Source organism: Heloderma suspectum, chromosome 11, assembly GCF_057233095.1.
Source record: "Heloderma suspectum isolate Gila_16-S chromosome 11, 16-S_ref, whole genome shotgun sequence".
Lineage (NCBI taxonomy): Eukaryota > Metazoa > Chordata > Lepidosauria > Squamata > Helodermatidae > Heloderma > Heloderma suspectum.
This window is the reverse complement of record NC_139468.1, coordinates 22,141,796-22,164,888: the sequence shown is the minus strand read 5'-3', so window position 1 is coordinate 22,164,888 and position 23,093 is coordinate 22,141,796. Positions and strand designations below refer to the sequence as shown.

Here is a 23,093-nt window from a genome sequence, read left to right as displayed (position 1 = left end):
GCAAGAAGTGTGGGGAAAAACTCATCCTTTTTAAAGACTATGTCTCAAAGATTCTTAGACGTCATTGGGGGCTGAGCAGGGATCCCAGTGGTGAAGGAATAGGGCATCAGTTGCCTGCAAGGTACAACCCTATCTGGACAGACATAGCCTGATGACAATTAGCCATGCTCTGGTAACCTCTGGGTTGGATTACTGCAGTGTGTTGGATGTGGCGCTACCTTTGAAGATGGTTCAGAAACTTCAGTTAGTTCAAAACCGAGCTGCTAGGTTGCTAATTGGGAGTGCATTGAGCAGCGGGTTGGACTCGATGGTCTTGTAGGCCCCTTCCAACCCTACTATTCTATGATTCTATGAGTGGCCAATATAATCATGTGATGCCAGTGCTTCGTCAGGGGCACTGGCTTCCAGTCTATTTCCAAGCCCAATCCAAAGTGTTGGTGCTGACAAAACCCTAAATGGCTTGGGACCAGAGTATCTAAGGGAATGTCTCCTCCTGTACATACATGCTTTGGCACTAAGGTCATCTTCAGAGGCCTTCTTCCAGGTGCCCCTGCTAAAGGAAGCTAGATGGGTGGCTACAAGAGAGAAGGCCTTGCCAGTGGTGGCACCCACTGATGGAATGCACTCCCCAAAGAGGTTCACATGGCACCTGCATTGTTATCTTTTTGATGTCATGCAAAGACCTTTCTTTTCTCCCAGGCATTTTAGAGACCCAATTCCAGATTTTTATGGCTGCTTTATCGATTCCTGTGCTGTTGGTTGTACTGTATTGTATTATTTTAAATATTTGTATTGTATTTTATATTTTTCACCATTTTTGTGGTATCTTAGTCTTGGAACTGTTTGTAATCCGCCCAGAGAACACTGGTTATTGGGTGGATTAAAGATATAATAAATTAAATAAATTGTATATATTGGATGGAGGGGCCATAGCTTAGTAGTAGAGCACTTCCATAGCATGCAGAAGGTTCCAGGGTCTGGTCTCTTTAGTTGTTGTTTTTTTTAAAGATGAGGTAGCAGGTGATGGGGAAAGAACTTTAAGCCTGAGACTCTGACTGGCAGCACTGTTCCAGAGTAGATAATCTTGAGCTAGATGGATAAAAAGTCTGACCTGGTATAAGGAAGTTTCTTTGCTCCTCCCAGCGATTCTCAGATGTAGTACAGTAGCATGCAAAATAAAATATATCCACGTGAATATGATATATGCAGGTCATTAATTCCTCTCTCTCTCTCTCTTTTCTAGCACAGTATTAATGTATTGCTAAAACACATAATACACACATGACGAGTAATAACAGAGAGCTTCGGCTATTGGGCGGTGCAGAAATGAAATGAAATGAAATAATAAATAAATAAATAAATTTAAAACATTGGGTCAGCCCCTATGCGTGATTCAGTTTATATTCCTCCCTCATGGCTATGGCTGCTTGCAGTTTCAGGAGATGTAGGGTACTTTATTTCATTGCCTACTCAGATCCTCGCTTCCTGTGTGCCTGCTCCATTGCAGTTTTTATCGTGTCTTCAGAGTAAATTTGATAGGCACAGGAAATGTCATTAGATTTTGAACCAAGAGTCAATAAAAAGGAGCTCCATTTCTAAAAACAGTACATCACCACCATCCCCCAGGATTTTATACCACATGAACTAATGTCAGTGGAAAAGATGTTTCTTCCCCCCCACACACACACACACACACTAAGCTTCTCATGCTGCATTGCAGAAATAACAGCACACACACACACACACACATTTTTCTCAATAGAAAAGAAAACATGAATTCGACATATTGGCATTGTAATGATTGATGTCTTCATCCATTTACTACCTACCAGCACATTAAGCACTGCCCCCATCACCAAAAGTCACATTTTGCATGGCTACTAGTTTAGTGTATTTATGGTGCATGAGTCATCGGGCTTTCTCCTGATTGGCTGAAAATTAAACACCCCTGGGACTGTCAGTCAGTTACAGCCATTCTCAGCTTCATTCACAGATTTATTTAGCTTGCACACAGTGAAATTCATTCAGGAAACTTCATTCATAAAAAACTGCAACGTTCTCTTTCTAATCTTTCATAGAAATAAGCTACCATGACCTGGCGACTGAGGAAAATGTATAGATGACTCAAAAGGCTGCCAGAGATGCTTCACTGTAAAGTTTCCATTGATTGATGATGATTCTGAAGATTCTGAAGTCCAATTGTGCCGGATCATAAATCTATGCGGAGTGTTTTTGGATGTTACTGTACTAAGGGATCTTTCAAGGATTAACAAGGTTTTTATTGACAGAAACTGTGCTTCATCAACAGAATTATTTAATGTGGGATTTTCCCACCTGCATTTGTGTAAATAAATAATTCTAAAAATTGCAGATAAGTGATATTTTTCACCCAGCAGAGCAATTCAATATTAATATGCTAAGAACTAGTCTAGTTTAAAAAAAACCCAAACTCTTTTCATTATTGCTGATCAAGGAAGGGGGGAAATTTTTAGCTCTCTTGTATTGTTTCATATGAAGTCGTGTTTCTCTTTTGCAATTTTTTTTAACTGCAGTCACAGCTTTACCATGAATGATACAGGCAGTGAGTATATAAAGCTGAGGACAATTCCGAGGTTGCTTGCTTGCTTGTAAACGGAGAACTGATCTTCAGATTAAACAGCTGTAGCTTTCTTTGGTTTACCTGTGTGTGTTTCATTTAGACTTAATTCCAAATAGCCAGATGTCAGGACAGAACGAAGCTGGGTTTATTAAGAGGAAGAAGCCGCTTGGGAACCTGTCAAGAACACCGACGACAACCACATCTGCTCTCTTCTTTTTTCTTTTCAAAATCGTTCTGGTTTGCTTAATTCCATATTTCTTTTTCATATTCATAAGAAGGCAGACAATTTAGACGGGGTGGGGGGGAGAGAAGAAGACCTGGTGACAGAACTTTGAAGGCTATGAGAGAACGCATTCCACACAGCCTCGGTGGACACGTACTGTATGTAGGACTGTTGAGAGAACCAGGGATGCTTCACAGGGCTAAATACAGTCGTTTTAGAAATGAGTCCCTCACATCTTTGGAGGAAGATATGCAGAATGGCCCTCTACATCTCAAAGGCTCATTGTCTTCTCATTCCTCGACACCTAATATACCCATCGAAGATGTTGCCATTGGGACCCCAGACAGCTCTGTGGCTTTGTGCACTTTGATACCTCGCATGGCTAACATTAAGCTGGCAAATCCTTCCACCCTTCCAAGCTTAAAGAACTTCTGCCTACGGACTAAAGAGGTGCCAAGAATTAAACTCACAGAATGTGTAACTGTCCCCAGCAGCCCAGCCTTGCCAGAGATCAGCTTAAGTAGCTGCCTGTCTGCTTCTTATCCCCGAGGAGACTCAGACAAGCCACTAAAGGCAAACACGCACATCAAGGAGGACAGTTTCTTGTTGGGCTCTGAAGAATCTGCCTTCATATCTAAACAGGAGAAAGACCTTGGGCCGAGGGGTGAATCCAGTTTGGAGACTGGTATATCATACACTGTCCGAGTAAGTAGCTTTCTTTCTCTATATATATTTTAAAATGGTGTTTACTTGATCATTTAAAAAAAAAATATTTATAATAACAACACTTCGAATTTATGTAGTTTGCTCAAGTGTTCAAAGCACTTCACTTAACATTATCTCAATGCTTTCAACTACTCTGTAAAAAAAAATATGCCAGTATTATTATCCCCGTATTGCAGACATGGAGACTGAGGATGATTGTGTGGCTTGGGATAAGACCACTTAGTGAGATAGTGCTATTGGAACGGGGGCGCGCGGGGGTCGGTGGGTGGGTCCTGGTTCATGTCTCAGTTGCTAGCCTTTATACTTAGCCCATCTCATCTTTAACATCCAAGTTGCTAGCCTTTATACTACACTAGTACTTAGCCTATCTCATCTTTAACATGTTGGATTACAACATAAAAGCTAGGAGAAAAAAACTTGCAACTCTCAGGGCATTTTTTTTCACACTTGACACTAAAAGAGCCCTTGAACTTCCCTGCCTTGTGCTATAGGTATACACATGTGAATGATCTTCATGCAGGACTAGAAGTGGCATAGAATTATTTTTAAATCAAATATAATACTATATTTGAGTTACACGTGTGGGAAATGTGTCATGGGAAGAAACAGTCTTACGAAAATAATGCATAATGGCTAAACCTCTGAGCCAATGCGCTAAGGTAGCTATTTTTTTAAGATAAAGCGCAAGGTGTCCTAGTGCAGATTGGAATAACTTGTGCCATTTTACCAATTTGTTCCCTGCACTAGAATCTGACTCCATCCTGGTGTCGCATTTCTTCCTTCACCTCCAGGGAGCACATGACTCCCTTTTTACAACAGTCTCACACTGGCTACCAGTCTGTTTCCAGGCAGAATTCAAGTGCTGGTTGTGACCTATAAAGCCCTATATGGCTTGGGACCAGGCTACCTGAAAGATCTCTTTCTCCCATACGATCCTACCCAGGTCTTAAGATCTTCGGGAGAAGCCCTTATTTCGAGACTGCCATCTTCCAAAGCACGTTTGGTGGCAATGCGAAATAAGGCCTTCTCTGCAGCCACTCCCAGGCTGTCGAACTCCCTGCTGAGGGAGACTAGGTTCTCTCCCTCTCTGCTGTCCTTCTGCTGGCAGGCAACAACATTTTTCTTCAAGCAGGCCTTTGGTGTGTAAGCAGGTGTGCTGGACTGGATGCAGATTTTATTTTGTTGTGTTTTGAATTGTGTTTTAATGTATTTGTTTTTATTATTGTTCTAATCAAGTTTTATTTGTTATTGTAAGCTGCCTTGAGTGCCATTATTCTTGGTTAAAAGACAAAGTTCAAATCAATAAATAAATTAGCAGGGTCCATTCTGTTGAGTACTTTGCACAGAGTTGTTTGGACCTCTGTGCAGGGTTGGCATCCTTGTGCATCTCTCAAAGGCCCCCAGAGCTCCCTGGCGGTTTACCACCTCCTCTTTGCTGTCTGTTCAACCTGCCCTCTCCAAGCATGCAATGAGTGACAAAAGTGAGGAAAAGGAGCAGTTTCCACTTGCCTTAATCTCCTTCTGGGCAGTTGTGTGGATTGGACCCAGAGGGAGAGGGCTAGTGAATGGGCAGTGATTACAGTGACAAGGAGGCAACCCATTCAGAGAGGGAGGCCTACTGAGGACATCATGCTCAAGGGCTTTCCAAAAGCTGGAACCGACACTGCCTTGATGGTACATAAGGGCTGTGGTTAGGGTGGCCATTTATAAGTGGCCCCAAAAGAGGAAACACATCACCAATAAAGAAGACAAAAGAGGATGGTGATTAGCATAAAATTTGCATGTGCTAATATATGTATACACACATCGATAATTATTATAATCTAAATAGAAATACTGTACATCTAGCCATAGTGTGGAAGACTGTGACAGGTGACCTCTGTGCCTGCCTGTTTAGCTTACTGTTGAGGTGCTCACTGTTGGTGAGCAACATTTCTTATGGTTCTCTATCTGTAAACAGGACAGGACAGCCCTTCAAATAGAGGACGCCTTCAAATAGAGGACTATGTTGTGTAAAAGAAGACACGTGGCCACCTTGGCTGTGAGCCAGCCATGACTAAAAGCGAATAAAAGACCCCGGGAACAGGGGCATAAAGCTTTCCTTTAGCTTACGTGGCAGCAAGGAAGAAGATTGCAATGGATGTGTAGAAAAAAGATTGTTCAGAAATGACACATTCTTCCGGTACTTCTATGATTCTATTTTTTTATTTACAATATTTATATACCTCTCCACATCAGAAGATTTTGGAGCGGTGTACAACAAGGTAAAAGAATAAAACATCAGGTTAAAAGAGTTAAAACTTTTTTTAAAAAGACAAATCCCAGTAAGGTGGAATTTAATACACCACAGCTGGTCACGCAAGGAAGACCTCTTGCAATAACAACAACCACTCCACCTTTTGAGCTCTAGCTTCCTCTGCTACAGCAGAAAATGCAAGAATATCACATCAAGTGCTTAACAATGAACAAGTTTATATTTTATTTTTCACTGTTAATATTAATATAGTTGTGTGTATATGTGTATTATAGGCAATATGTATTTAAATAGAATTTAAGCATGATGTATAAGGAAGGAGAAAGAGAGTGAGGTTCCAGTCCTATGCATTTTTAGACAGAGAAAATTCCTACAATTCCCAGCATGCCCCAGCCAGCCAAGGTGGCTGGAGGATGCTGGGAGTTGTAGGACTTTTCTCGGTCTAAATATGCATAGGATTGTATCCTCGGTCTGTCTCTTAAAAGGGCTGCTGGTGAAAGTCAAACTGAAATGGACAGGGAAAGTTCCTCCTTGTGTGACCCACCCAGGAACACACTGGGACTTACAGTTTGGGAAGCATTGTATTATTCCGTTCCTCAGTGTGTCTCATCCAGTCTGTAGGACCGGAGTACCAAATATTTTAAAGGTTTCCACAAAGTCAAGACCACAGTTAAAATTCCCCAGTATACCTTTCCTTCCCCCGAAACAGATGAGAAGTACAAACAAAATACACACCCTTGGTTTGGCTTCCTGTCCCCCAGGCCAGCTGTCACACTTGGGTAGGCCTATGTGGGGAACTTGTACAAGCTTAGTTTTTTTTGTAAATGCTTTTAATGCTGAACACATCTAAATATCACAAAAAATTCTATAACATCAGTGTTTCCATGTATAGCCATATGTTTTCTTTTCTTTTCTTTTTTACAGAGGACAGTCCTCTATTTGAAGGTGTCCTCTATTTGAAGCACTCTCCTGTTCGATTAAAGAGAAAGACCCATAAGAACTGTTGCCCACCAACAGTTAAGTGGACAGTTAACTGAACTACCAGGCACACAGGTCACCTCGTCACCACCTTCCATACTAGGATGAGATGTACGGCATTTCTATTACAATTAAAATTAATTAGTTAGCATAAAAGGCAACTTTTATGCAAACTACTTCCCCTTTTTGTGGTGGTGTGCTTCCTCTTTTGGGGTGATATGTTAGTCACTATCCTATTTATAGCCCACCCCCTAAGTTAGCCTGCTGCCTTCAGGTGCAGTGAAGGCTGCTGTCCCATCATCAGTGTTGAAGACAAGATTCATGTGCCAGTCCAGTTGTCTTTTGTACATGGAATGGGAGGGGTTCCACCTTGTTCTTTGCCTCAGGCTGTGAACTGTCTTGGGCCAACCAGGGCGTACAGGCCAGCTATGCATGCTAGAATAAAAGGTCATAAGTCACCTAAGTATCCAAGTATATTTTCTCCAAAATAATTTGTATAGGTTTATTAACAATATATTATTGTAATATCTAAAACAGCTAAGCAATTTTACATTACAAGCAAGGTTGCTGGTTTTAATGACAACAAATAACGTTGTCAATCTAGCAGAGTATTGCTCAGCGGTTTTTTAAAGTATTATTCTCATTTTACTTTTTAAACAGTATTGTTGATGCTGTTTTATCTCACACACACCCCACCTCTGAATGCTATTTGGGGTACCCTACATTAGAACATGTTTTAAGGTTAACCATAAACCGACCATTTGTTTTTTATAGTGTAGCAAACATCAGTGTAATCCAAAGTGTAGCACATTGGATTTGGGCTTCAGAGATCTGGCCTCAGATCCCTGCTGAGCACAGTCTCTTTGGCTAGCCCTGGGCCGGTCAGTATCTCAAAGATTCAATTCCCTTGTCAATTTATATAACAAAGAAATAAGACTAGCCTACTTCAAAAGAGCTGTTATGTGAAAAGTGTTGTAATGCAGTGTAGACAGCTGTGGCTGTGGCTGTGTCTGTCTCAAGAATGCAAAATAGGTAAGGTGACAAGTCATGTTACTGGACCAATTTCTGCTGGCAGAGAATTATGTAAGCATTCAGAGTTGCACTGAATTCTTAATCAGGGAGGATTGAAATGAAAATCAACCACAGGTATATAGAGCAACCTTGCAAATAAGCCTATAAAAATTACTAGCTGACAAAGATACTCACTAACCTAATGTATTGTATTAGTCATCTCTGTGGCCCAGCAGAAAAGGAGAATTGTTTTTATAAAGTTTCCCCGCCAGGTTGCCTAGGGGGAATGCTTACTCACCACAGGTGAGTAGGCAAGTTGCTATTTAGAAGCCTGTTATATAGAGAGGCTGCTTGCTTTTAGCACTGAAACAGTGCTCAGTGAGTTGCAAATTAGTAAATGTCTCTCTTCTGTCCTTTATCCTTTTGCTACCTGCAATAAGACCATGAAACTAATTTTTACATACATATTTTGAAGGTATCATGTGGATTTCATTTTAAAATTATAGAACTGCAAAGGGCCACATATTCATCAAGTACAATCCTTTGCCCCAAGTCGAGGATTCCTTATACCACCGCCTGTCTGGGCACAGTAACAGTACAGTCGTATGCATGTTTACTCAGAGTAAGTCCCACAAGTCCCCATGTGTTTAAGATTGTCGCCTTAATCATATAATGCTGACTTGAGTCCTATTTCTGACCTGGTCAACCTGTGTTTGGGCTGTACCATATCAGACTGCAAGGGAGGGAAGCTTCATGAGGGAATGCTTCTCCAAACAATAATTCTCTGTGCATAGAAAATTAGCTACACTGGAACTCTTCCCCTGACATCTAGTTTTCTGTGTGAAGTCAAACTGTTTATGGAAAAGCATTCAGTCCTGGTAGCTTCCACCTGCAATGTGAAGTGGCATAGTCCAGGCACAGCTTTGTAGTGGCAAAGCAGATTTATTTGTTTGTTAGGTTTTATCAATTGATTATTTGTGACTGGGGAGCATGTAAAGGAAATACTGGTGAAAAGGGGAAATAGATTGGACATATCTAAGAGCCAGGGCCTGCAGGAGAACCCACCACCACCGGGGAAGAGGCGTGCCTGCTGCTGCTGGGGCTGCTGCTGCTGCCGCAGCCGCCGCCACCACCACCAGGCCTTCCCTGCAGACTTTTCCCTGCAGGACCAGGCCCCCAGATACCGAGCCAGCTGTGCTGCTCCACCTGCTCCTCCCTGGAGGGGCTACATAAGCTGGCTGGCTGAGGTGGCCTGGGAGAGCCAGGGCCTGCAGGAGAAGCCACCACCACCGGGGAAGAGGCGTGCCTGCTGCTGCTGCTGCTGCTGCTGCCGCCGCCGCCGCCGCCGCTGCCGCCGCCGCCGCCGCCGCCGTTGCCACCACCAGGCCTTCCCGGTGGACTCCTGCCTGGCATTATTTTTAAGGGGATTTTTAATTGTTTTTTGTATTGTTTGTTGTTGTTGTTTTTTCTGACGGATTTTGTTGTGTTTTTAGGGGTGGGTAGCCTGCCTGATAGGCGGGAGCGAGGGGGCATGTGTCCACCTGATGGAGGCAGTGGGGGGAGTGTTGGGGGCCAGAACATACCGAGGCTGGGCTGCAGGCGCTGGCGGAGCGCTAGGGGCAGGCCATGCCAGGTAAGGGGAACAAGGGAGAGATGTGTAGTATCTGTCCCCTACTCCGGGCCTGTCCAGAGCCAAAGGATGGCTGGGGGAGGCGTGACCCCATCTTCTGGCCTTCGTTTGCTGCTCTGCAATGCCAGGTCTGTTACCCAGAAACCCTCCCTCATCCATGACATGATCCTGGATGAGGGTGCAGACCTGGCATGTATTACGGAGACCTGGCTGGCCAAGGCTGCTGCTCCAACCCTTGCAGCCATGTGTCCAGCCGGATTTTTGTACGCACAGCAGCCGAGGGCTGGGGATCGGGGAGGGGGAGTGGCTGTTATCTACCGGGAGTCCTTGGTCTTCACCAGACCCCCTCTCCGGGAGACCAAGGTTGCTGAGTGCATGTACTCAGGTTGGGCCCGAAGGGCAGTCTGGGGATTCTGCTTGTGTACCGTCCACCCCGCTGCACGACTGATTCCCTGGCCGAGGTGCTGGCGGTGGTCTCTGATGTGCGTGTACAGTCCCCTCACTTACTGGTGTTGGGGGACTTCAACGTACATTCGGAGGCCATCCTCACAGGAGCACCTCAGGACTTCATGGAGACCATGGCCTCCTGGGAGCTGCACCATATTCTAACTGGGCCCACCCATGTAGCCGGTCATGCACTAGACCTTGTGTTTGTTTCTAGAGAAGCGGGGAGTGATCTGGAAGTCGGGGGTATATCCACCACCCCCTTGTCAGGTCAGATCACTATCTGGTGACGTTGGACTTCTCGGTTCCACAACCCCTCCGCAGGGGTGGAGGACCCATTAAAATGGTCCGCCCCAGGCGTCTTATGGATCCAAATGGATTCCTGAAAGCGCTTGGGGATTTTCTGGGGCACGCCAACGGCCACTCGGTCGAGACCCTGGTGGGTGGCTGGAATGCCGCAATCACTGGGGCATTAGATCAGGTAGCTCCGAAACGCCCTCTCTCCCTGAACAGGGCTCGGACTGCACCATGGTTCAGTCCGCGGTTACGAGCTCTGAAACAGGAGGTGAGACGGCTAGAGCGCCGGTGGCGGAAGTCTCGCTCCAAAGACGATCAGACACGGGCTAGAGCTGTATCTTCAGCCTATCATGTGGTGGTGAAGGCAGCAAAAAAGGAATATTATGCTGCCTCTATCACGTCTGCAGAGTGCTGTCCCAGGAGGCTGTTCCAAGTGGTCCGGAGCCTGGTCGGTCCTGTGGCTCTGGAACCACTGGAGCATTCTAAGGCCTCCTGTGAGGCCTTGGCAAGGCACTTTGCAGATAAAAGTGATCAGATTAGGTGTGTTACTCTGCACGCTGTGGATACAGTTAGTGAGCAAGAGGCGGCCTGTGGCAAACTGGTTTTGTGGGATCGGTTCCAGCTTCTTCCTCCTGATGAAGTGGACAAGGTGCTTTCATCTGTAAGGCCGACCACCTGCTTCCTTGATCCTTGCCCATCTTGGCTCATTATGGGCTGCAGAGAGAGACTGGGTGAGGGGATCAGGGCGGTGGTGAATGTCTCCCTTGAGGAGGGAGTGATGCCATCAGCCCTCAAGGAGGCAGTGATAAGACCGCTCTTAAAGAAGCCCTCCTTGGATCCTCAAGTTCTGAACAACTTTCGCCCAGTCTCAAATCTGCCATTTTTGGGCAAGGTGATTGAGCGGGTGGTGGCGGTGCAGTTGAAGGCACACTTGGAAGAAACTGATTATCTAGACCCATTTCAGTCGGGCTTCAGGCTTGGGCATGGGACAGAAATGGCCTTGGTCGCCTTGGTAGATGATATGAGGAGGGTTCTGGATAGGGCTGAATGCTCCTTCCTTGTTCTCCTCGACCTCTCAGCGGCTTTTGATACCGTTGACCACGGTATCCTCCTGGACCGCCTGGAGGGGTTGGGCATTGGAGACACTGTATTGCGGTGGTTCCGGTCCTTCCTCTCCGGCAGGTACCAGAGGGTAGCACTGGGAGAGGAGGTTTCGGACCCGTGGCCACTTACTTGTGGGGTGCCACAGGGTTCCATCCTCTCCCCGATGCTATTTAACATCTATGTGAAGCCTCTGGGGGCTATCATCAGGAGGTTTGGGGTGCAGTGTCATCAATATGCGGATGACATATGCAGCTCTACCTCTCATTCAAATCTTCACCAAGGTTGGCCGTAGAATCCGTGTCCAAATGTCTGGAGATGGTGAGTGGCTGGATGGGGAGGAATAAGCTGAAGCTGAACCTGACAAGACCGAGGTACTTTTGGTGGGAGACAAGAGGAGGCTGGGGGATGTTGACCTGGTGTTGAATGGGGTACGGCTACCCTTGAAAGACCAGGTCCGCAGCCTGGGGGTCATTTTGGACTCCCAGCTGTCCATGGAGGCTCAGGTGTCAGCTGTGAGCCGGACAGCACTGTATCAACTCCATCTGATACGGCGGCTGCGCCCCTTCCTTCCCGACCATCTGCTCCCATCGGTAGTACATGCCCTGGTCTCCTCTCATTTAGACTACTGTAATGGGCTCTACGTGGGGTTACCCTTGAAGATGGTTCGGAAACTGCAGCTGGTACAGAACGCGGCGGCTCGCCTGATTAAAGGCAGCCGCTGGCGAGATCACATCACTCCAGTGCTGAAGGAGTTGCACTGGTTACCAGTTGTTTCCCGGGCCAAATTCAAGGTGTTGGTTTTGACCTTTAAAACCCTATATGGTTCCGGCCCAGCCTATCTTAAGGAGCGCCTCCAGCAGCACCAGACAAGCTGCTTAACAAGATCAGCCTCGGATGGCCTTCTCTCTGTCCCGTCAGCCAGGACAGCTAGACTGGTAGGGACGAGGGAGAGGGCCTTTTCTGTGGTGGCCCCCACTCTGTGGAACTCCCTCCCTAGGGAACTCCGTCATGCCCCCTCTTTAATGAGCTTCCGTCGTGCATTAAAAACGTGGTTGTTCAGGCAGGCATTTGGGGTGGGTTAGGGTATTTTAGAAAATGTTTTTATGGTAGAATTTTATTGTTTTAAACTGTTTTATTGTATGTTGTACATCGCCCAGAGTGGCTGGGTGACCAGCGAGATGGGCGATTAATAAATTTAATAATTAATTAATTAATATACTGGGATGCTGTGATTGGCCCCGACTTCCAGGCCAGGGACTACTGAGCATTTGAAGATGCACATATATGCCCATCACATCCTGTGAGTTCTCCCAAGGAAATGCTGGTGTGAATGCATCAGAATAGTCTGCCGCTGTAAACTGCATATCAGGCCTGTGCACAGGAGCAAACTGAACACACTTTAGCAAGGTGTTTGCAGAGACAAACAGTTCAGATAGTGAGCCAAGGCACATGTATTCAAGGGATTTTTTAAAAACATGGAAACACAAAACCTTTTAATGTTTTTTAATGTTCTATATATTTTAAATTGTTTTATTGTGTGTTTGGTTTTAATTTTTGTGAACCACCCAGAGAGCTTCGGCTATTGGGCAGTATAGAAATGAAATAAATAAATAAATAAATAAACCTAGAAAACTAGGAATAACTACATCTCTTGACCCAGCAGAAAACTCCTTCCAATCATGCTGGCTAGTTCTTGAGCAAAACCTGACCACCTAATGTACTTTGAAAGCAGTGGTGGGCAACTTATGGTCCTCCAGATGTTTAGGCCTACAACTCCCATCAACCCTCACCATTGGCTAGGCTGCTGGGAGTTGTAGACCAAAACACCTGGAGGGCCACAAGGTGCCTATACCTGTTTTAAAGGGACATTTTATTTTATCCCAGTTGGAAAATGCACTCAGCTGAACATGCTGGTTCTAGTCCAGAGAGATTCTCATAGGTTGCCATCTGCATATATGCCCTCTCCCCCGGGAGAGAGCTGCCCTGCTGAACAGTTGACCCAAACTGACAGTTTTGATAGCACCCAGCACCCATTGGAGGGGGAAGGGGACTCCTGGCATCAAACCACCTGCCCAGAAACAGGTGCTTATTGTGGCCAGAGCTGACAGTTTTAGCCATCTGTTTGACAGTGTGTATCTGGTGCAAAAGTATATTTGGTCCTGCCTGGGCACATTATCTTTGTGCACATGTGAGTACCCCTCCAGGTGGGCAATCCACACACGTCCCATCTTTAGATGCAGATTTCCCTTCCTGGATTGCCCTAGCTTGATCAAGGTGCCCTAATTAATTAATTGCATTTCTGTGCCGCCCAATAGCCGAAGTTCTCTGGGCAGTTCACACAAAAATTAAATCCCTCAAATACAGCAGGACAAAGCATGATATAAAACCACTGAAACTTCAAAACAGAATAAAACTGAAATTATAAAAAAAAGTTGTGGTTCCAGAAGTACATGGGAGGGGGATACCAACATGAAGGGAAGGAATCTTTCCTAGCCCCAGTTTGGCCACAATTTAAGGGCACAGAACCAAACCATAATAGATTCTTTGTACGTTTAGTCTACTTTGCTTTGGGGGCAGAGATTCTGCATTTCTGTTTCGCTACAAAAATGGGTTTGTGTGTGATGGGGGAGGAGGGAGGTAATATACAACAGAAGATTAAATGTGCTTCCTGTAAACTGAGCAAATACTTACCAGAAGGGAAAACCTAACACAATCTCTACTTGTGTTCTTCTCATGTTGATGGGATAAAAGTGAATGTGGCTGAGAATGGGATCTTTCTCAAAAACCAGAGGTTAATTTTGAGGCATGCCTCAATCCTGAGAGCATCATAATAGTGCTTATCATTTGATATGGCACCTCGAACATTCTTAAGTACTTCACATACATTTATCACAGCAATCTCTTAAAGCAACCCCATATAGTGTTGAGGAGTCCTCAACACTATATGTTGAGGACTCCTCAACATGCAGGAAGGGCCATAGCTAAATGGTAGAGCATATGTGTTGCATGCACAAAATCTCATGTTCAGTCCCTGGCATCTCCAGATTAAAAAATAAAAATTGGGCAGCTGGTCATGGGAAAGACCTCTGCATGCAACCCTGGACAGCTGCTGCTAGTCTGAATAGATAATATTGGACTAGATGATATAAATCAGCTTCCTCTGTTGATGGAATAACTTCACTATGACAAAAGGCTATGTTGGGGCTTTGAACTTAGAGAAGAGGTGAGTAAGGGGGTGCAGACACAATAGAGGCATATAAAATTAAGCATGGTGTGGAGAAAGCGGATAGAGAAAATACCTAGTATAATACTAGAAATTAATGGGGTCATCCAATGAAGCTGAGTGGTGAGAAATTTAAGACAGATCAAAGGAAGTACTTCTTCACAGAGTGCATAGACATATAGAATTTGGTGCCACAAGATGTAGTGACGGCCAACGACATGGACAGCTTTAAAGGGGGATTAGACAAATTCAGAGAGGATAAAGGCACAATCCTATGCATGTTTAGACAGAAAAGAGTCCTACAACTCCCCCGCATGTTAAGACTTTTTTCTGTCTAAACATGCATAGGATTGTGCCCTAAGGCTAGCAATGGCTACTAGTCATTCTGGTTATATAATACCTCCAGTATCAAAGGCAGCATGCCTCTCAATACTATTTGCTGGGGGACCAGAAGCAGGAGGGTGCTATTGTGCTTGCAACTGGCTTGTGGGCCTCCCAAAGGTATTTGGTTGGCCATTGTGGGAAGAGAATGCTGGATTCCATAGGCCATTGGTCTGATCCAGCAGAGTTCTTCTCACGTTCTTATGCTTGGAGACTTTCTTGTATGCATTACTGAAGATTCCAGGACATGTTCAAGAATGCGCAGTCAGTTCATGTGGAGCACTAGCCAGACCGAATGCACATTCTGTAGCACTTCACAGATGAAAATAGGGATACTTCATGGTCTGTTCATTTTACTCTACAATAGCTGGCCTTATAATATATTCTCATTAGTTCAAATCTTTAGGCATAAGGTTGATCTCTCTCTCTCTCTCTCTCTCTCTCTCTCTCTCTCTGTCTATCTATCTATCTATCTATCTATCTATCTATCTAATAATAAACGTTACTGGTGGAATTCCCCGTAAAAACATGACACCTGCTAGGCTAGCTACCCTTATTTATAAATGCTGTTTCTCTTTCACTTCCTGGCAGAGGAAAGATCCTGCTGCATCAGTGATTTCTTGAGAACCACATTTCCATTCCCCACCTCTCTTTTGCTGACCATCTGCCTGTCTTTGCTTTCTTCTACTTCTATTCCAATGCAGATTCTGTCAGAATATTCATATTAGGTTTTTCTTTGACATTTCAATCTGCAGCTGATTAAAATGTGAAATTATGAGCATTTTAATATTTTAAAAATATTTTAAAATTAATTTTCCAAACACAGAGACAAAGAAACAAATAAAAATGTATTGAATTTAACATTTTTTCTCCTTTACTTTTGCTGGGGTCTTCAACATTGTGCCCACAGATACCTCACTTGGTGCCAACCACGCTCCCTGCTTCTCCTTTTTTTATTTTATCTCTTGAGATGTTTTAAATTAACAAATGAATATATATGTTTAACTGGGAGGCTGGTATGCTGCAAAGTGAAGTGCTGCCCTCCAGTGCTATATTTATTTGGTTCAAAAGAGTGGTTTGTGTTTTGGAGCCCAACTCCACCTCTGCCTGTACTTAGGTTCTTGGGCAAGTTCCTTTTCTTTTAGTCTCACCAGGTTACCTTCTAGGAAATAAGTGATTTGTGATTGGCCATGCCCACTATGGCAGCCATTTTATGAATGGGCAAACCTCCTCCTCGACAGCCATTTTGTGAGAGTGCCCATGACACAATCTCGAACTTCCAGATGTGCCCACCGACCCAAAATGTTGCGGACCCCTACTTTACAGACAAAAATATAGGTGGAATCCATTGGCTGCTTGGAGAATTTCTTTATGGTTCTTAATAACAAATGATATTCTGTATTTTTCCATAATCTGAGGGAAAGCTTTGACAAATAGTGTTCCGTATGTCCCTGATTTGTATATGAAATAAAATAATGCCATATTTTATTTTTAAAAATCAGATATTTTGACTTTCGCTTTTAGCTAATTTCAGCTGGTACATCATTTTTTTCTACCATGACTATTTGCCACAGTTCCAGGTACCAAGATTTCAGTGTTAGAAGTTCTGCAGTTTTCCACCTTTTAGCTATTATCGTGAGCATTTTAATGTAAAGTTCTTTAAGGAACATAAGAATATCAGAAGAGCCATGCTGGCTCCGACCAAGGGTCCATGTAGTCCAGCATTCTGGTCACACAGTGGCCAACCAGCTGTTGACCGGGAACCCACAAGCAAGGAAGATTTTGCACAGGAGGAGGGGAGGGAGGACATATGCATGTGAGGGAACAGAAATGCTCTGAGGGCACATTTAAGGAACTCCCATCACCCCTGCCATGTGGCCCCAGAGCATGCTGGGGATGGTTAGTTCTATAAAGATGCTTCTAAAGGAGGACGATTGGGATCACTGGATGATTTGCAACGGATCAGCAAGAGTTTCTGACTCCCAATTGTTTTAACAATTTCAGTGTCAAAAAGGCTCCACGCTATACTGGCTCTAGGTTTTGGAGGTGCCCTCAGTGGGGCGCCCTCCTCCTCTTCAAGGCACTGCTACGCACTCACTCACCCCCTCCTTCTTATCTGAATCTGCAGAACTGCCAGGGGAGAGAGCACAACGGAAGTGAAGGATGCTGCTCCATCTCCTTCACTCATTGTTTGCATGCTTGGAGGGAGCAGGTGAACAGACAGCAACAGCAAGGAAGAGGAGGACCAGAGTGGCACTGGGCCCCCTACTGGGTGTGGACCTCAGTGGGTGCCCAACAACACCTACCCTTGATGTCCGCCCTGTCCCCGCTTCCGCCGGCACCTAAATAGGCTGTTAGGATCCCTGTTCTGTAGTAACTCGGTATTTGTATACGCAGGTCAATAGTGTGCAATAGGTAAACTGGCTCTACTCTTAAGCCACTACCTTTGCACCTGGCTGTGGTTGGTGGAACTCCTGGTTCTAGTAAAAAAATTAAGTAGGTCCTGCAAGCATGACATTTGCCCGTGCCTGGTCTAGATTAGGTGTGCTACTTATAGATTTAGTGGTAGTGTGCCATTGAATAACAGCTGCTAGGGAACAACAATGGGAGAGGGGTCTTGCCCTCATGTCCTGCTTGTGGGCTTCCCAGAAGCATCTGGTTGTCCACTGTGGGAACAAGATTTTGGTCTAGATGGACCTTTTGTCTGACCCAGCAGGGATGATCTTATGTTCTTTGAACAGAAGGCCCTTCTGGGTGTTGGGTGTGCAAGCTACAAGGCGGCTATCATAACCTCCGTAGACCATCAGCAGTCAAAATGGCAAACTGGATTTTTGGGGGCAGGTGTCCAGTCCAGTGATTTTCCCAGCTGCCTATTGGGCAGAGAATAGGCAGGTAAAGCTTTTCCTGGTGAAGAGATGTGGTGAGAAAAGCTTCTCTGGTTACATTTCTCTGGGTTGGGCAGCTGTTTATGGCACAAGCAGGCCCAACGTATCTTGCTGCCTCAAGTGAGGCAACGGTGCCACCATGCCCCCACGGCTGCTGCTGCTGCCGCAGCACCCACCCACTCACCCTGCTGTATGCTTGCCCATCCTCTCGCTCCTGCATGCCCAGCTGCTCCCGCCTTTCGCGCCGTAACAGCCGCAAGGCTCCCACGAGAGGTCGGCCGAATATTGCTAGAGTTGGCCTACCCCTTGTGAAAGCTTCACAGCTACAAGCCCCCCATAGCCATGGTAAGGAGAAGCAGCAGTGCACTCAAAAAATTGCTCTAGAAAACCCTGCCAGCCATTATCTTGCTGTGGTAAATGCCGCAGCAGGAGAGTAGCTGGCGGAGACTCCAGAGCACCTGCTGGAGGAGGCGGGGAGGCAGTGGCGGGTCCTCCTTTCTAGAAGGGGCAGGAGGAGAGTGACGTAATTTGCTGCTCTTCCCGTTCCACCGCCGGCTGCACATGAGCCCACGTAACAGTAGGGCCAGTCCTGGGCACAGGAGCCCTGCTAGAGGTGGCACAGTTCTAACAGGGAGCTAGACAAAGATGGCTATTCAAAGCAGTACTCAGTGTTGTACCTGTTTCCTCTGGTAGGGTTGCCATTTTACAAATGGCCCCAGGCTCTAGTGTATTTAAGGTGTTCATGTTCAGCTGCAGTCCTATGGAGAATTAGGCACACTTAAGCCCACTGGATTTCAGTTGACCTAGGCACACCTAACTCTGCATAGGATCAGGGCTGCTCAAATAGGAAGACTACATAATGACAGGCTGGAGGCCAGGGTCCTGGTAATATTAATAGCTCGGTAGAAAAATGAATTTTGGCATCTGCAGATTTGCTATTATCACAGCTCTGCAGAGGTAGGAAAGTCTCTAAATAATTTAAAGATTGTTTTGCACATGGATGAGTCTATGTGCAAAATGAGGAGTTTTCCAAAATTAGAACATGTAGGCTTCTGCTTAAGGTATTTTTGTCTCTACGCTGCCATTAGATTCAATAGTGGGGGAAAGAAAGAGGAACAGCCAAGATGCTACGACAGCCTTCCCCAGCTTGGTGCCCTCCAGATGTGTTGGACTACAGCTCCCAGAATCCCCCAGCCAACCATGCCAGCTGGAGGAATCTGGGAGTTGTAGTCAACACATCTAGGGTGTGCCAGGTTAGAGAAGACTGTGCTAGGGAGACACATTTCTGCCCTGTAGCCTGGCACTCAGTCCTGGGTTATACCCATACAACTGAGTTTTTTAATTAAGCACAATCAGTTTCACCAAAATTGAGGTGAGCCTTAATGAATTAGGCCCGATTCCTGGGATCTTTCATGGTTCAGCTTACAAAGGCAGGTTCCATGCTTCACAATTCGAACCTTCAGCTGCTATGAAAGTATGTTTTACACCACACATCCATTCCTTCCTTCCTCTTATTTCATTTGGAGGTAATTCGCCTAGGAAGAGTATTAAGAAGTTTCTTCTTCACTGGTTTCTTATAAAAAAAAAAAGCATTGTAGTATACAGCTGTGAGTGTGTGCATGCGTGTCTGTATGTTTAGTCAGTTTTGTCTACTACACATAAAACCTGTAGTGTGAACTGCATATAAACATCTAGGGCCTTCTTCCTCAGCTTGATGATCTCCAGTTGTTTTGGACTACAGTCCCACCATCTTTGACCATTGGCCATACTGGCTAGTGCTGATGGGAACTGTAGGCCAAAATATTTGGAGGCAACCAGATTGGGGATATTTAACCTAAATGAATATGCTTCGCTTCCAGGATAAGGCTGCAATCTTATCCAGGAGTGGGCTGCTTGTGGCCCTCCAGATGTTTTGGCCTACAACTCCCATGATTGTACAACTCCTTACCATTGGCTATGCTGGCTAGGGCTGATGGGAGTTGTAGACCAAAACATTTAGTGGACCACAAGTTGCCCACCCCTGCTATACCCATTTATGTAGGAGCAAGTCTCTTTGAACTCAGTGGGCTGTACTTCTGAGTAGCCATACGATTGCACTGTAAGTCTATATATGCAGACAACACGTTATAGGACACAATTATATGTTTGTTTCTAGCATATCTTTAAACCAGCCTTTCCTAACCTAGTACCCTTGAGATGTGATGGACTACAATTCCCAGAATCCCCCAGCCGACATGGTTGGCTGGGGGTTTCTGAGAGTTGTAGCCCAACACATTTGGAGGACACCAGGTTGGGGAAGCCTGCTTTAAACCAAAGAACAAAGGCCCTCTTGGCTTTTAAATCTGTGGAGGGCAGGCTACTACATAGTACAGGGGTCCCCAAGTGCGGGCACCCACAAAACATAAACATAAATGTATTATTTTCCCCTTTTTTAATATACATACATGGATTTGTATATATCCATAGCAATGAATACATATGAAATGCATACAATTTTTTAGCAATTATACATAGGCTTCAACAAAAGTGGACCAAATATCCAAATAAGTATCCATTTGAAAGTAGCATCTATATGCTGCCTGTTCAAATATTGAAAGCATTATAAGGTCCTCAATCCATTGCATTATGGGAGGCGAGTTTTATCCTTCCAATGTTGTGATATCAGTCTTTTAGTTGTCAAAAGGGCACGGAGAATCCATTTATTCTGACCATGAAGCAGGTAAATAATTTAAAAGAGCATATACATCAGTGAATATTAAAGACTGTTCCAGTACAACATTTATCTGTGTAATAACCTCCTCCCCCAAATAAGCAAGTACTGGACATTGCCAAATCATATGTTTAAAAGTAGCATTAGCTGTACTGCACCGCCAGCAATTAGCTGAATTAAACAATCCCTTATTAAAGAGATGTTGCAGTATCCAATAGACATGAAACCAATGTTTTTGCTGAATAAGACACAGCCTAAGATCCATAGATAGATCCAACAGGTAGATGCCAAAGCGGTGATCCACTGATTAGGCAGTTTTTGGTGGTGCCCACAGCAATTTCTCAAATTCCCAAAGATGCCCACCGGTCTAAAAAAGTTCGGGACCCCTGGCATAGTAAGCGAATACAGCATTCGGCAGGAGTGCTGAATGAGGAGAACCTTCAGCAGTGTATAATCGGATGAGGGGCTGGAGTTGGGCAGTACATAGGAGGCTGACTGAGACTGTGTCAGACTATTGTCTCTCTAGCCCAGTACACTTGACAGGCAACAGCTCTCCAGAGTTCTTTAGCATCACCTGCTATTGATCCTTTGAACGCAGTGCAGCCAATGAGAAGGATGTTATTTATTTATTTTAAGTATTTTTATGTTGCTTCTCAGCCAAAAAGGTTCTGAGAGTGTCTTACATATAATCAATGAAACAAGATAATCTCTGCCCGCAGGCTTACCTAAAAAGACACGACCCACAAGAAAAAAGGAATGAGGAGGGAAGAGGGGGGAAATAAATTATTTCAGCAGAGCTATTGGAACGACCTTGCCCTCCCTCAGCTCAGCCTGCTGGGATCCCTATTTTCATTTGTGAAACCAATACCTGAAGTAGGGTGAAACAAAATGGGGCTTTCCCCAAAAAAACAAGTCTCTTCCACATGCATCCAGTCTCAGACCCTCTCTATTTCATCAGGGTGCTTTCAGGCAAGGCTTCTACTGTGCTCTGCCTCATTTAGGGAATTTTATCAGAGATCCAGACATCATTGTCTTCCACTGATAGCCCTCCTGTGTTTTCCGACGACTTCTGTCCCTCCCTCCTGTTTAGGAGGGAAAGATGGAATAGTTGCACAGTGTCTTTTGATTGATAGTGCTAGGAGCATTCCATCTGGAAGCACCCCTGGGCAATTGGTGCAAGATCAGCCATGGAAACATGTCAGGATGGGAGGAAAAGCACTCACATTGTTCCTAAAAGGATTATTTTTGACATCTCTCCCACGTTAATATCCTACCTTTCCTCCAGGGAGTTGGACACGTTGTACATTATGGGGCCAAGGCAGTCCTCGCTCCAGGCACAGACCAGGCCCTGGGGCTTCTTCACACAGAGCTTTCATCCTGTGATTGAGATGGCTCTTTCTCGGAAGTTTGCGGGTTCTTTACATGATGCCATGACCCTTCAGGGCGTCTCCTGCGCTAAATGCCCTTTGTTCCGTTTTTAAATAGATCGCAGATAACGAGCTTTCAAATTACCCCCTTGTGTTCCATTTGAGTTTCCTCCATGAAAAGAGGAAAAGCGGCAAGGAGAGGAGCAAGATCAATGAAAGATATGGAAGTCTGAGATACGGGGAGAAGGAGGGGGAAAAGGGAGGGGGGAAAGGAAGCACATGAAAAAGGGAGTCGTTATGATCCTGCATTTAAAACGGAAGCAGAAAGTCCCGTTTTAAATACAGGATTTTAGACTGGTGTAGAGATGCCCCTAGTCCTGCCTAGCTTCAGCAAGGTTGCTGTATTTTTTCCTTTCCATCCATCCAAATCTCTCATGGGAAGGAAATGAACTTCCGTGACTCACTGCTTCTTCAGCTCATCTATGATTCAGGTGGTGGGGGATATTTTTAGCTTCTCTCTCTCTCATTTTGATCCACTGCACTGGGTGAAAACATTTAATTATAATATCCAGGGTAGGGGTGGGGGAACGATTCAGAGCACAGGTGTCTGCTTGCAGACCCTTACAGCTTCAAATCATATCAAAGCGATGGATGAAGAGAGTGGGTTGCAGCTGTTCCATCCACTTCCTTTGTAATTACTCCTGTCCTGATGAGTCATGTGGCTTGGCTTCCTGTGGGTGATTGACCTGGAAAGCAGGCTTACCAGTTGTGCTTCATCCTTGGCTTTTATAACTTAGTCCCTCATTGGCTGGGTTCACACAACATGACAAGCCACAGTACGGGTTGAGTATGGGTTGTTGTTGAATCATGGGTTATTGTGTTATATGAAGCCAGCTGCACTAAGAAACCATAGTTTGTTAACCACAAACAACCACAAAGAGAACCCATTTTTTTTGTTGAGTTGTGAACTGTGGGTTGTTCGTGGTTAACAAACCATGGTTTGTTAGCGTGGCTGGGTTCAAACAGCACAACAACTCACGATTCAACAACAACCCACGGTTCAATGACAACACACATTAAACCCATACTCATTAGTACTCTGGGTTGTCATGTTGTGTGAACCAGGTCAAAGAATAGCTAAATTACCAGTGTGCTGAGGAGGAACCTTTTTGTTTGGTTGGTTTTTGCTTTTTAATGGAGGCACAATGAGGATTTCTTGCCCATGGAGCCTCAAAATCTGGAAGGCAGTTTTGTTATCCAT

The 23,093-nt window shown here is 44.9% G+C and overlaps 1 protein-coding gene across 2 annotated transcripts in view; it reads left to right on the top strand.

The window, feature by feature from the left end:
• Positions 1–1,985: 1,985 nt before the first annotated feature.
• The window catches only part of SHC4 (SHC adaptor protein 4), an 80,773-nt gene continuing 59,665 nt past the window's right edge, over positions 1,986–23,093 (top strand). Inside the window, exon 1 of one of the 2 annotated variants that reach the window (XM_084817129.1) lies at positions 1,986–3,527. In XM_084817129.1, coding sequence (XP_084673255.1) covers positions 2,940–3,527 — 588 coding nt within the window. In that variant the 5' untranslated portion in view covers positions 1,986–2,939. The remainder of the gene's footprint in view (positions 3,528–23,093) is intronic. The other variant, XM_084817130.1, reaches the window with a different exon arrangement.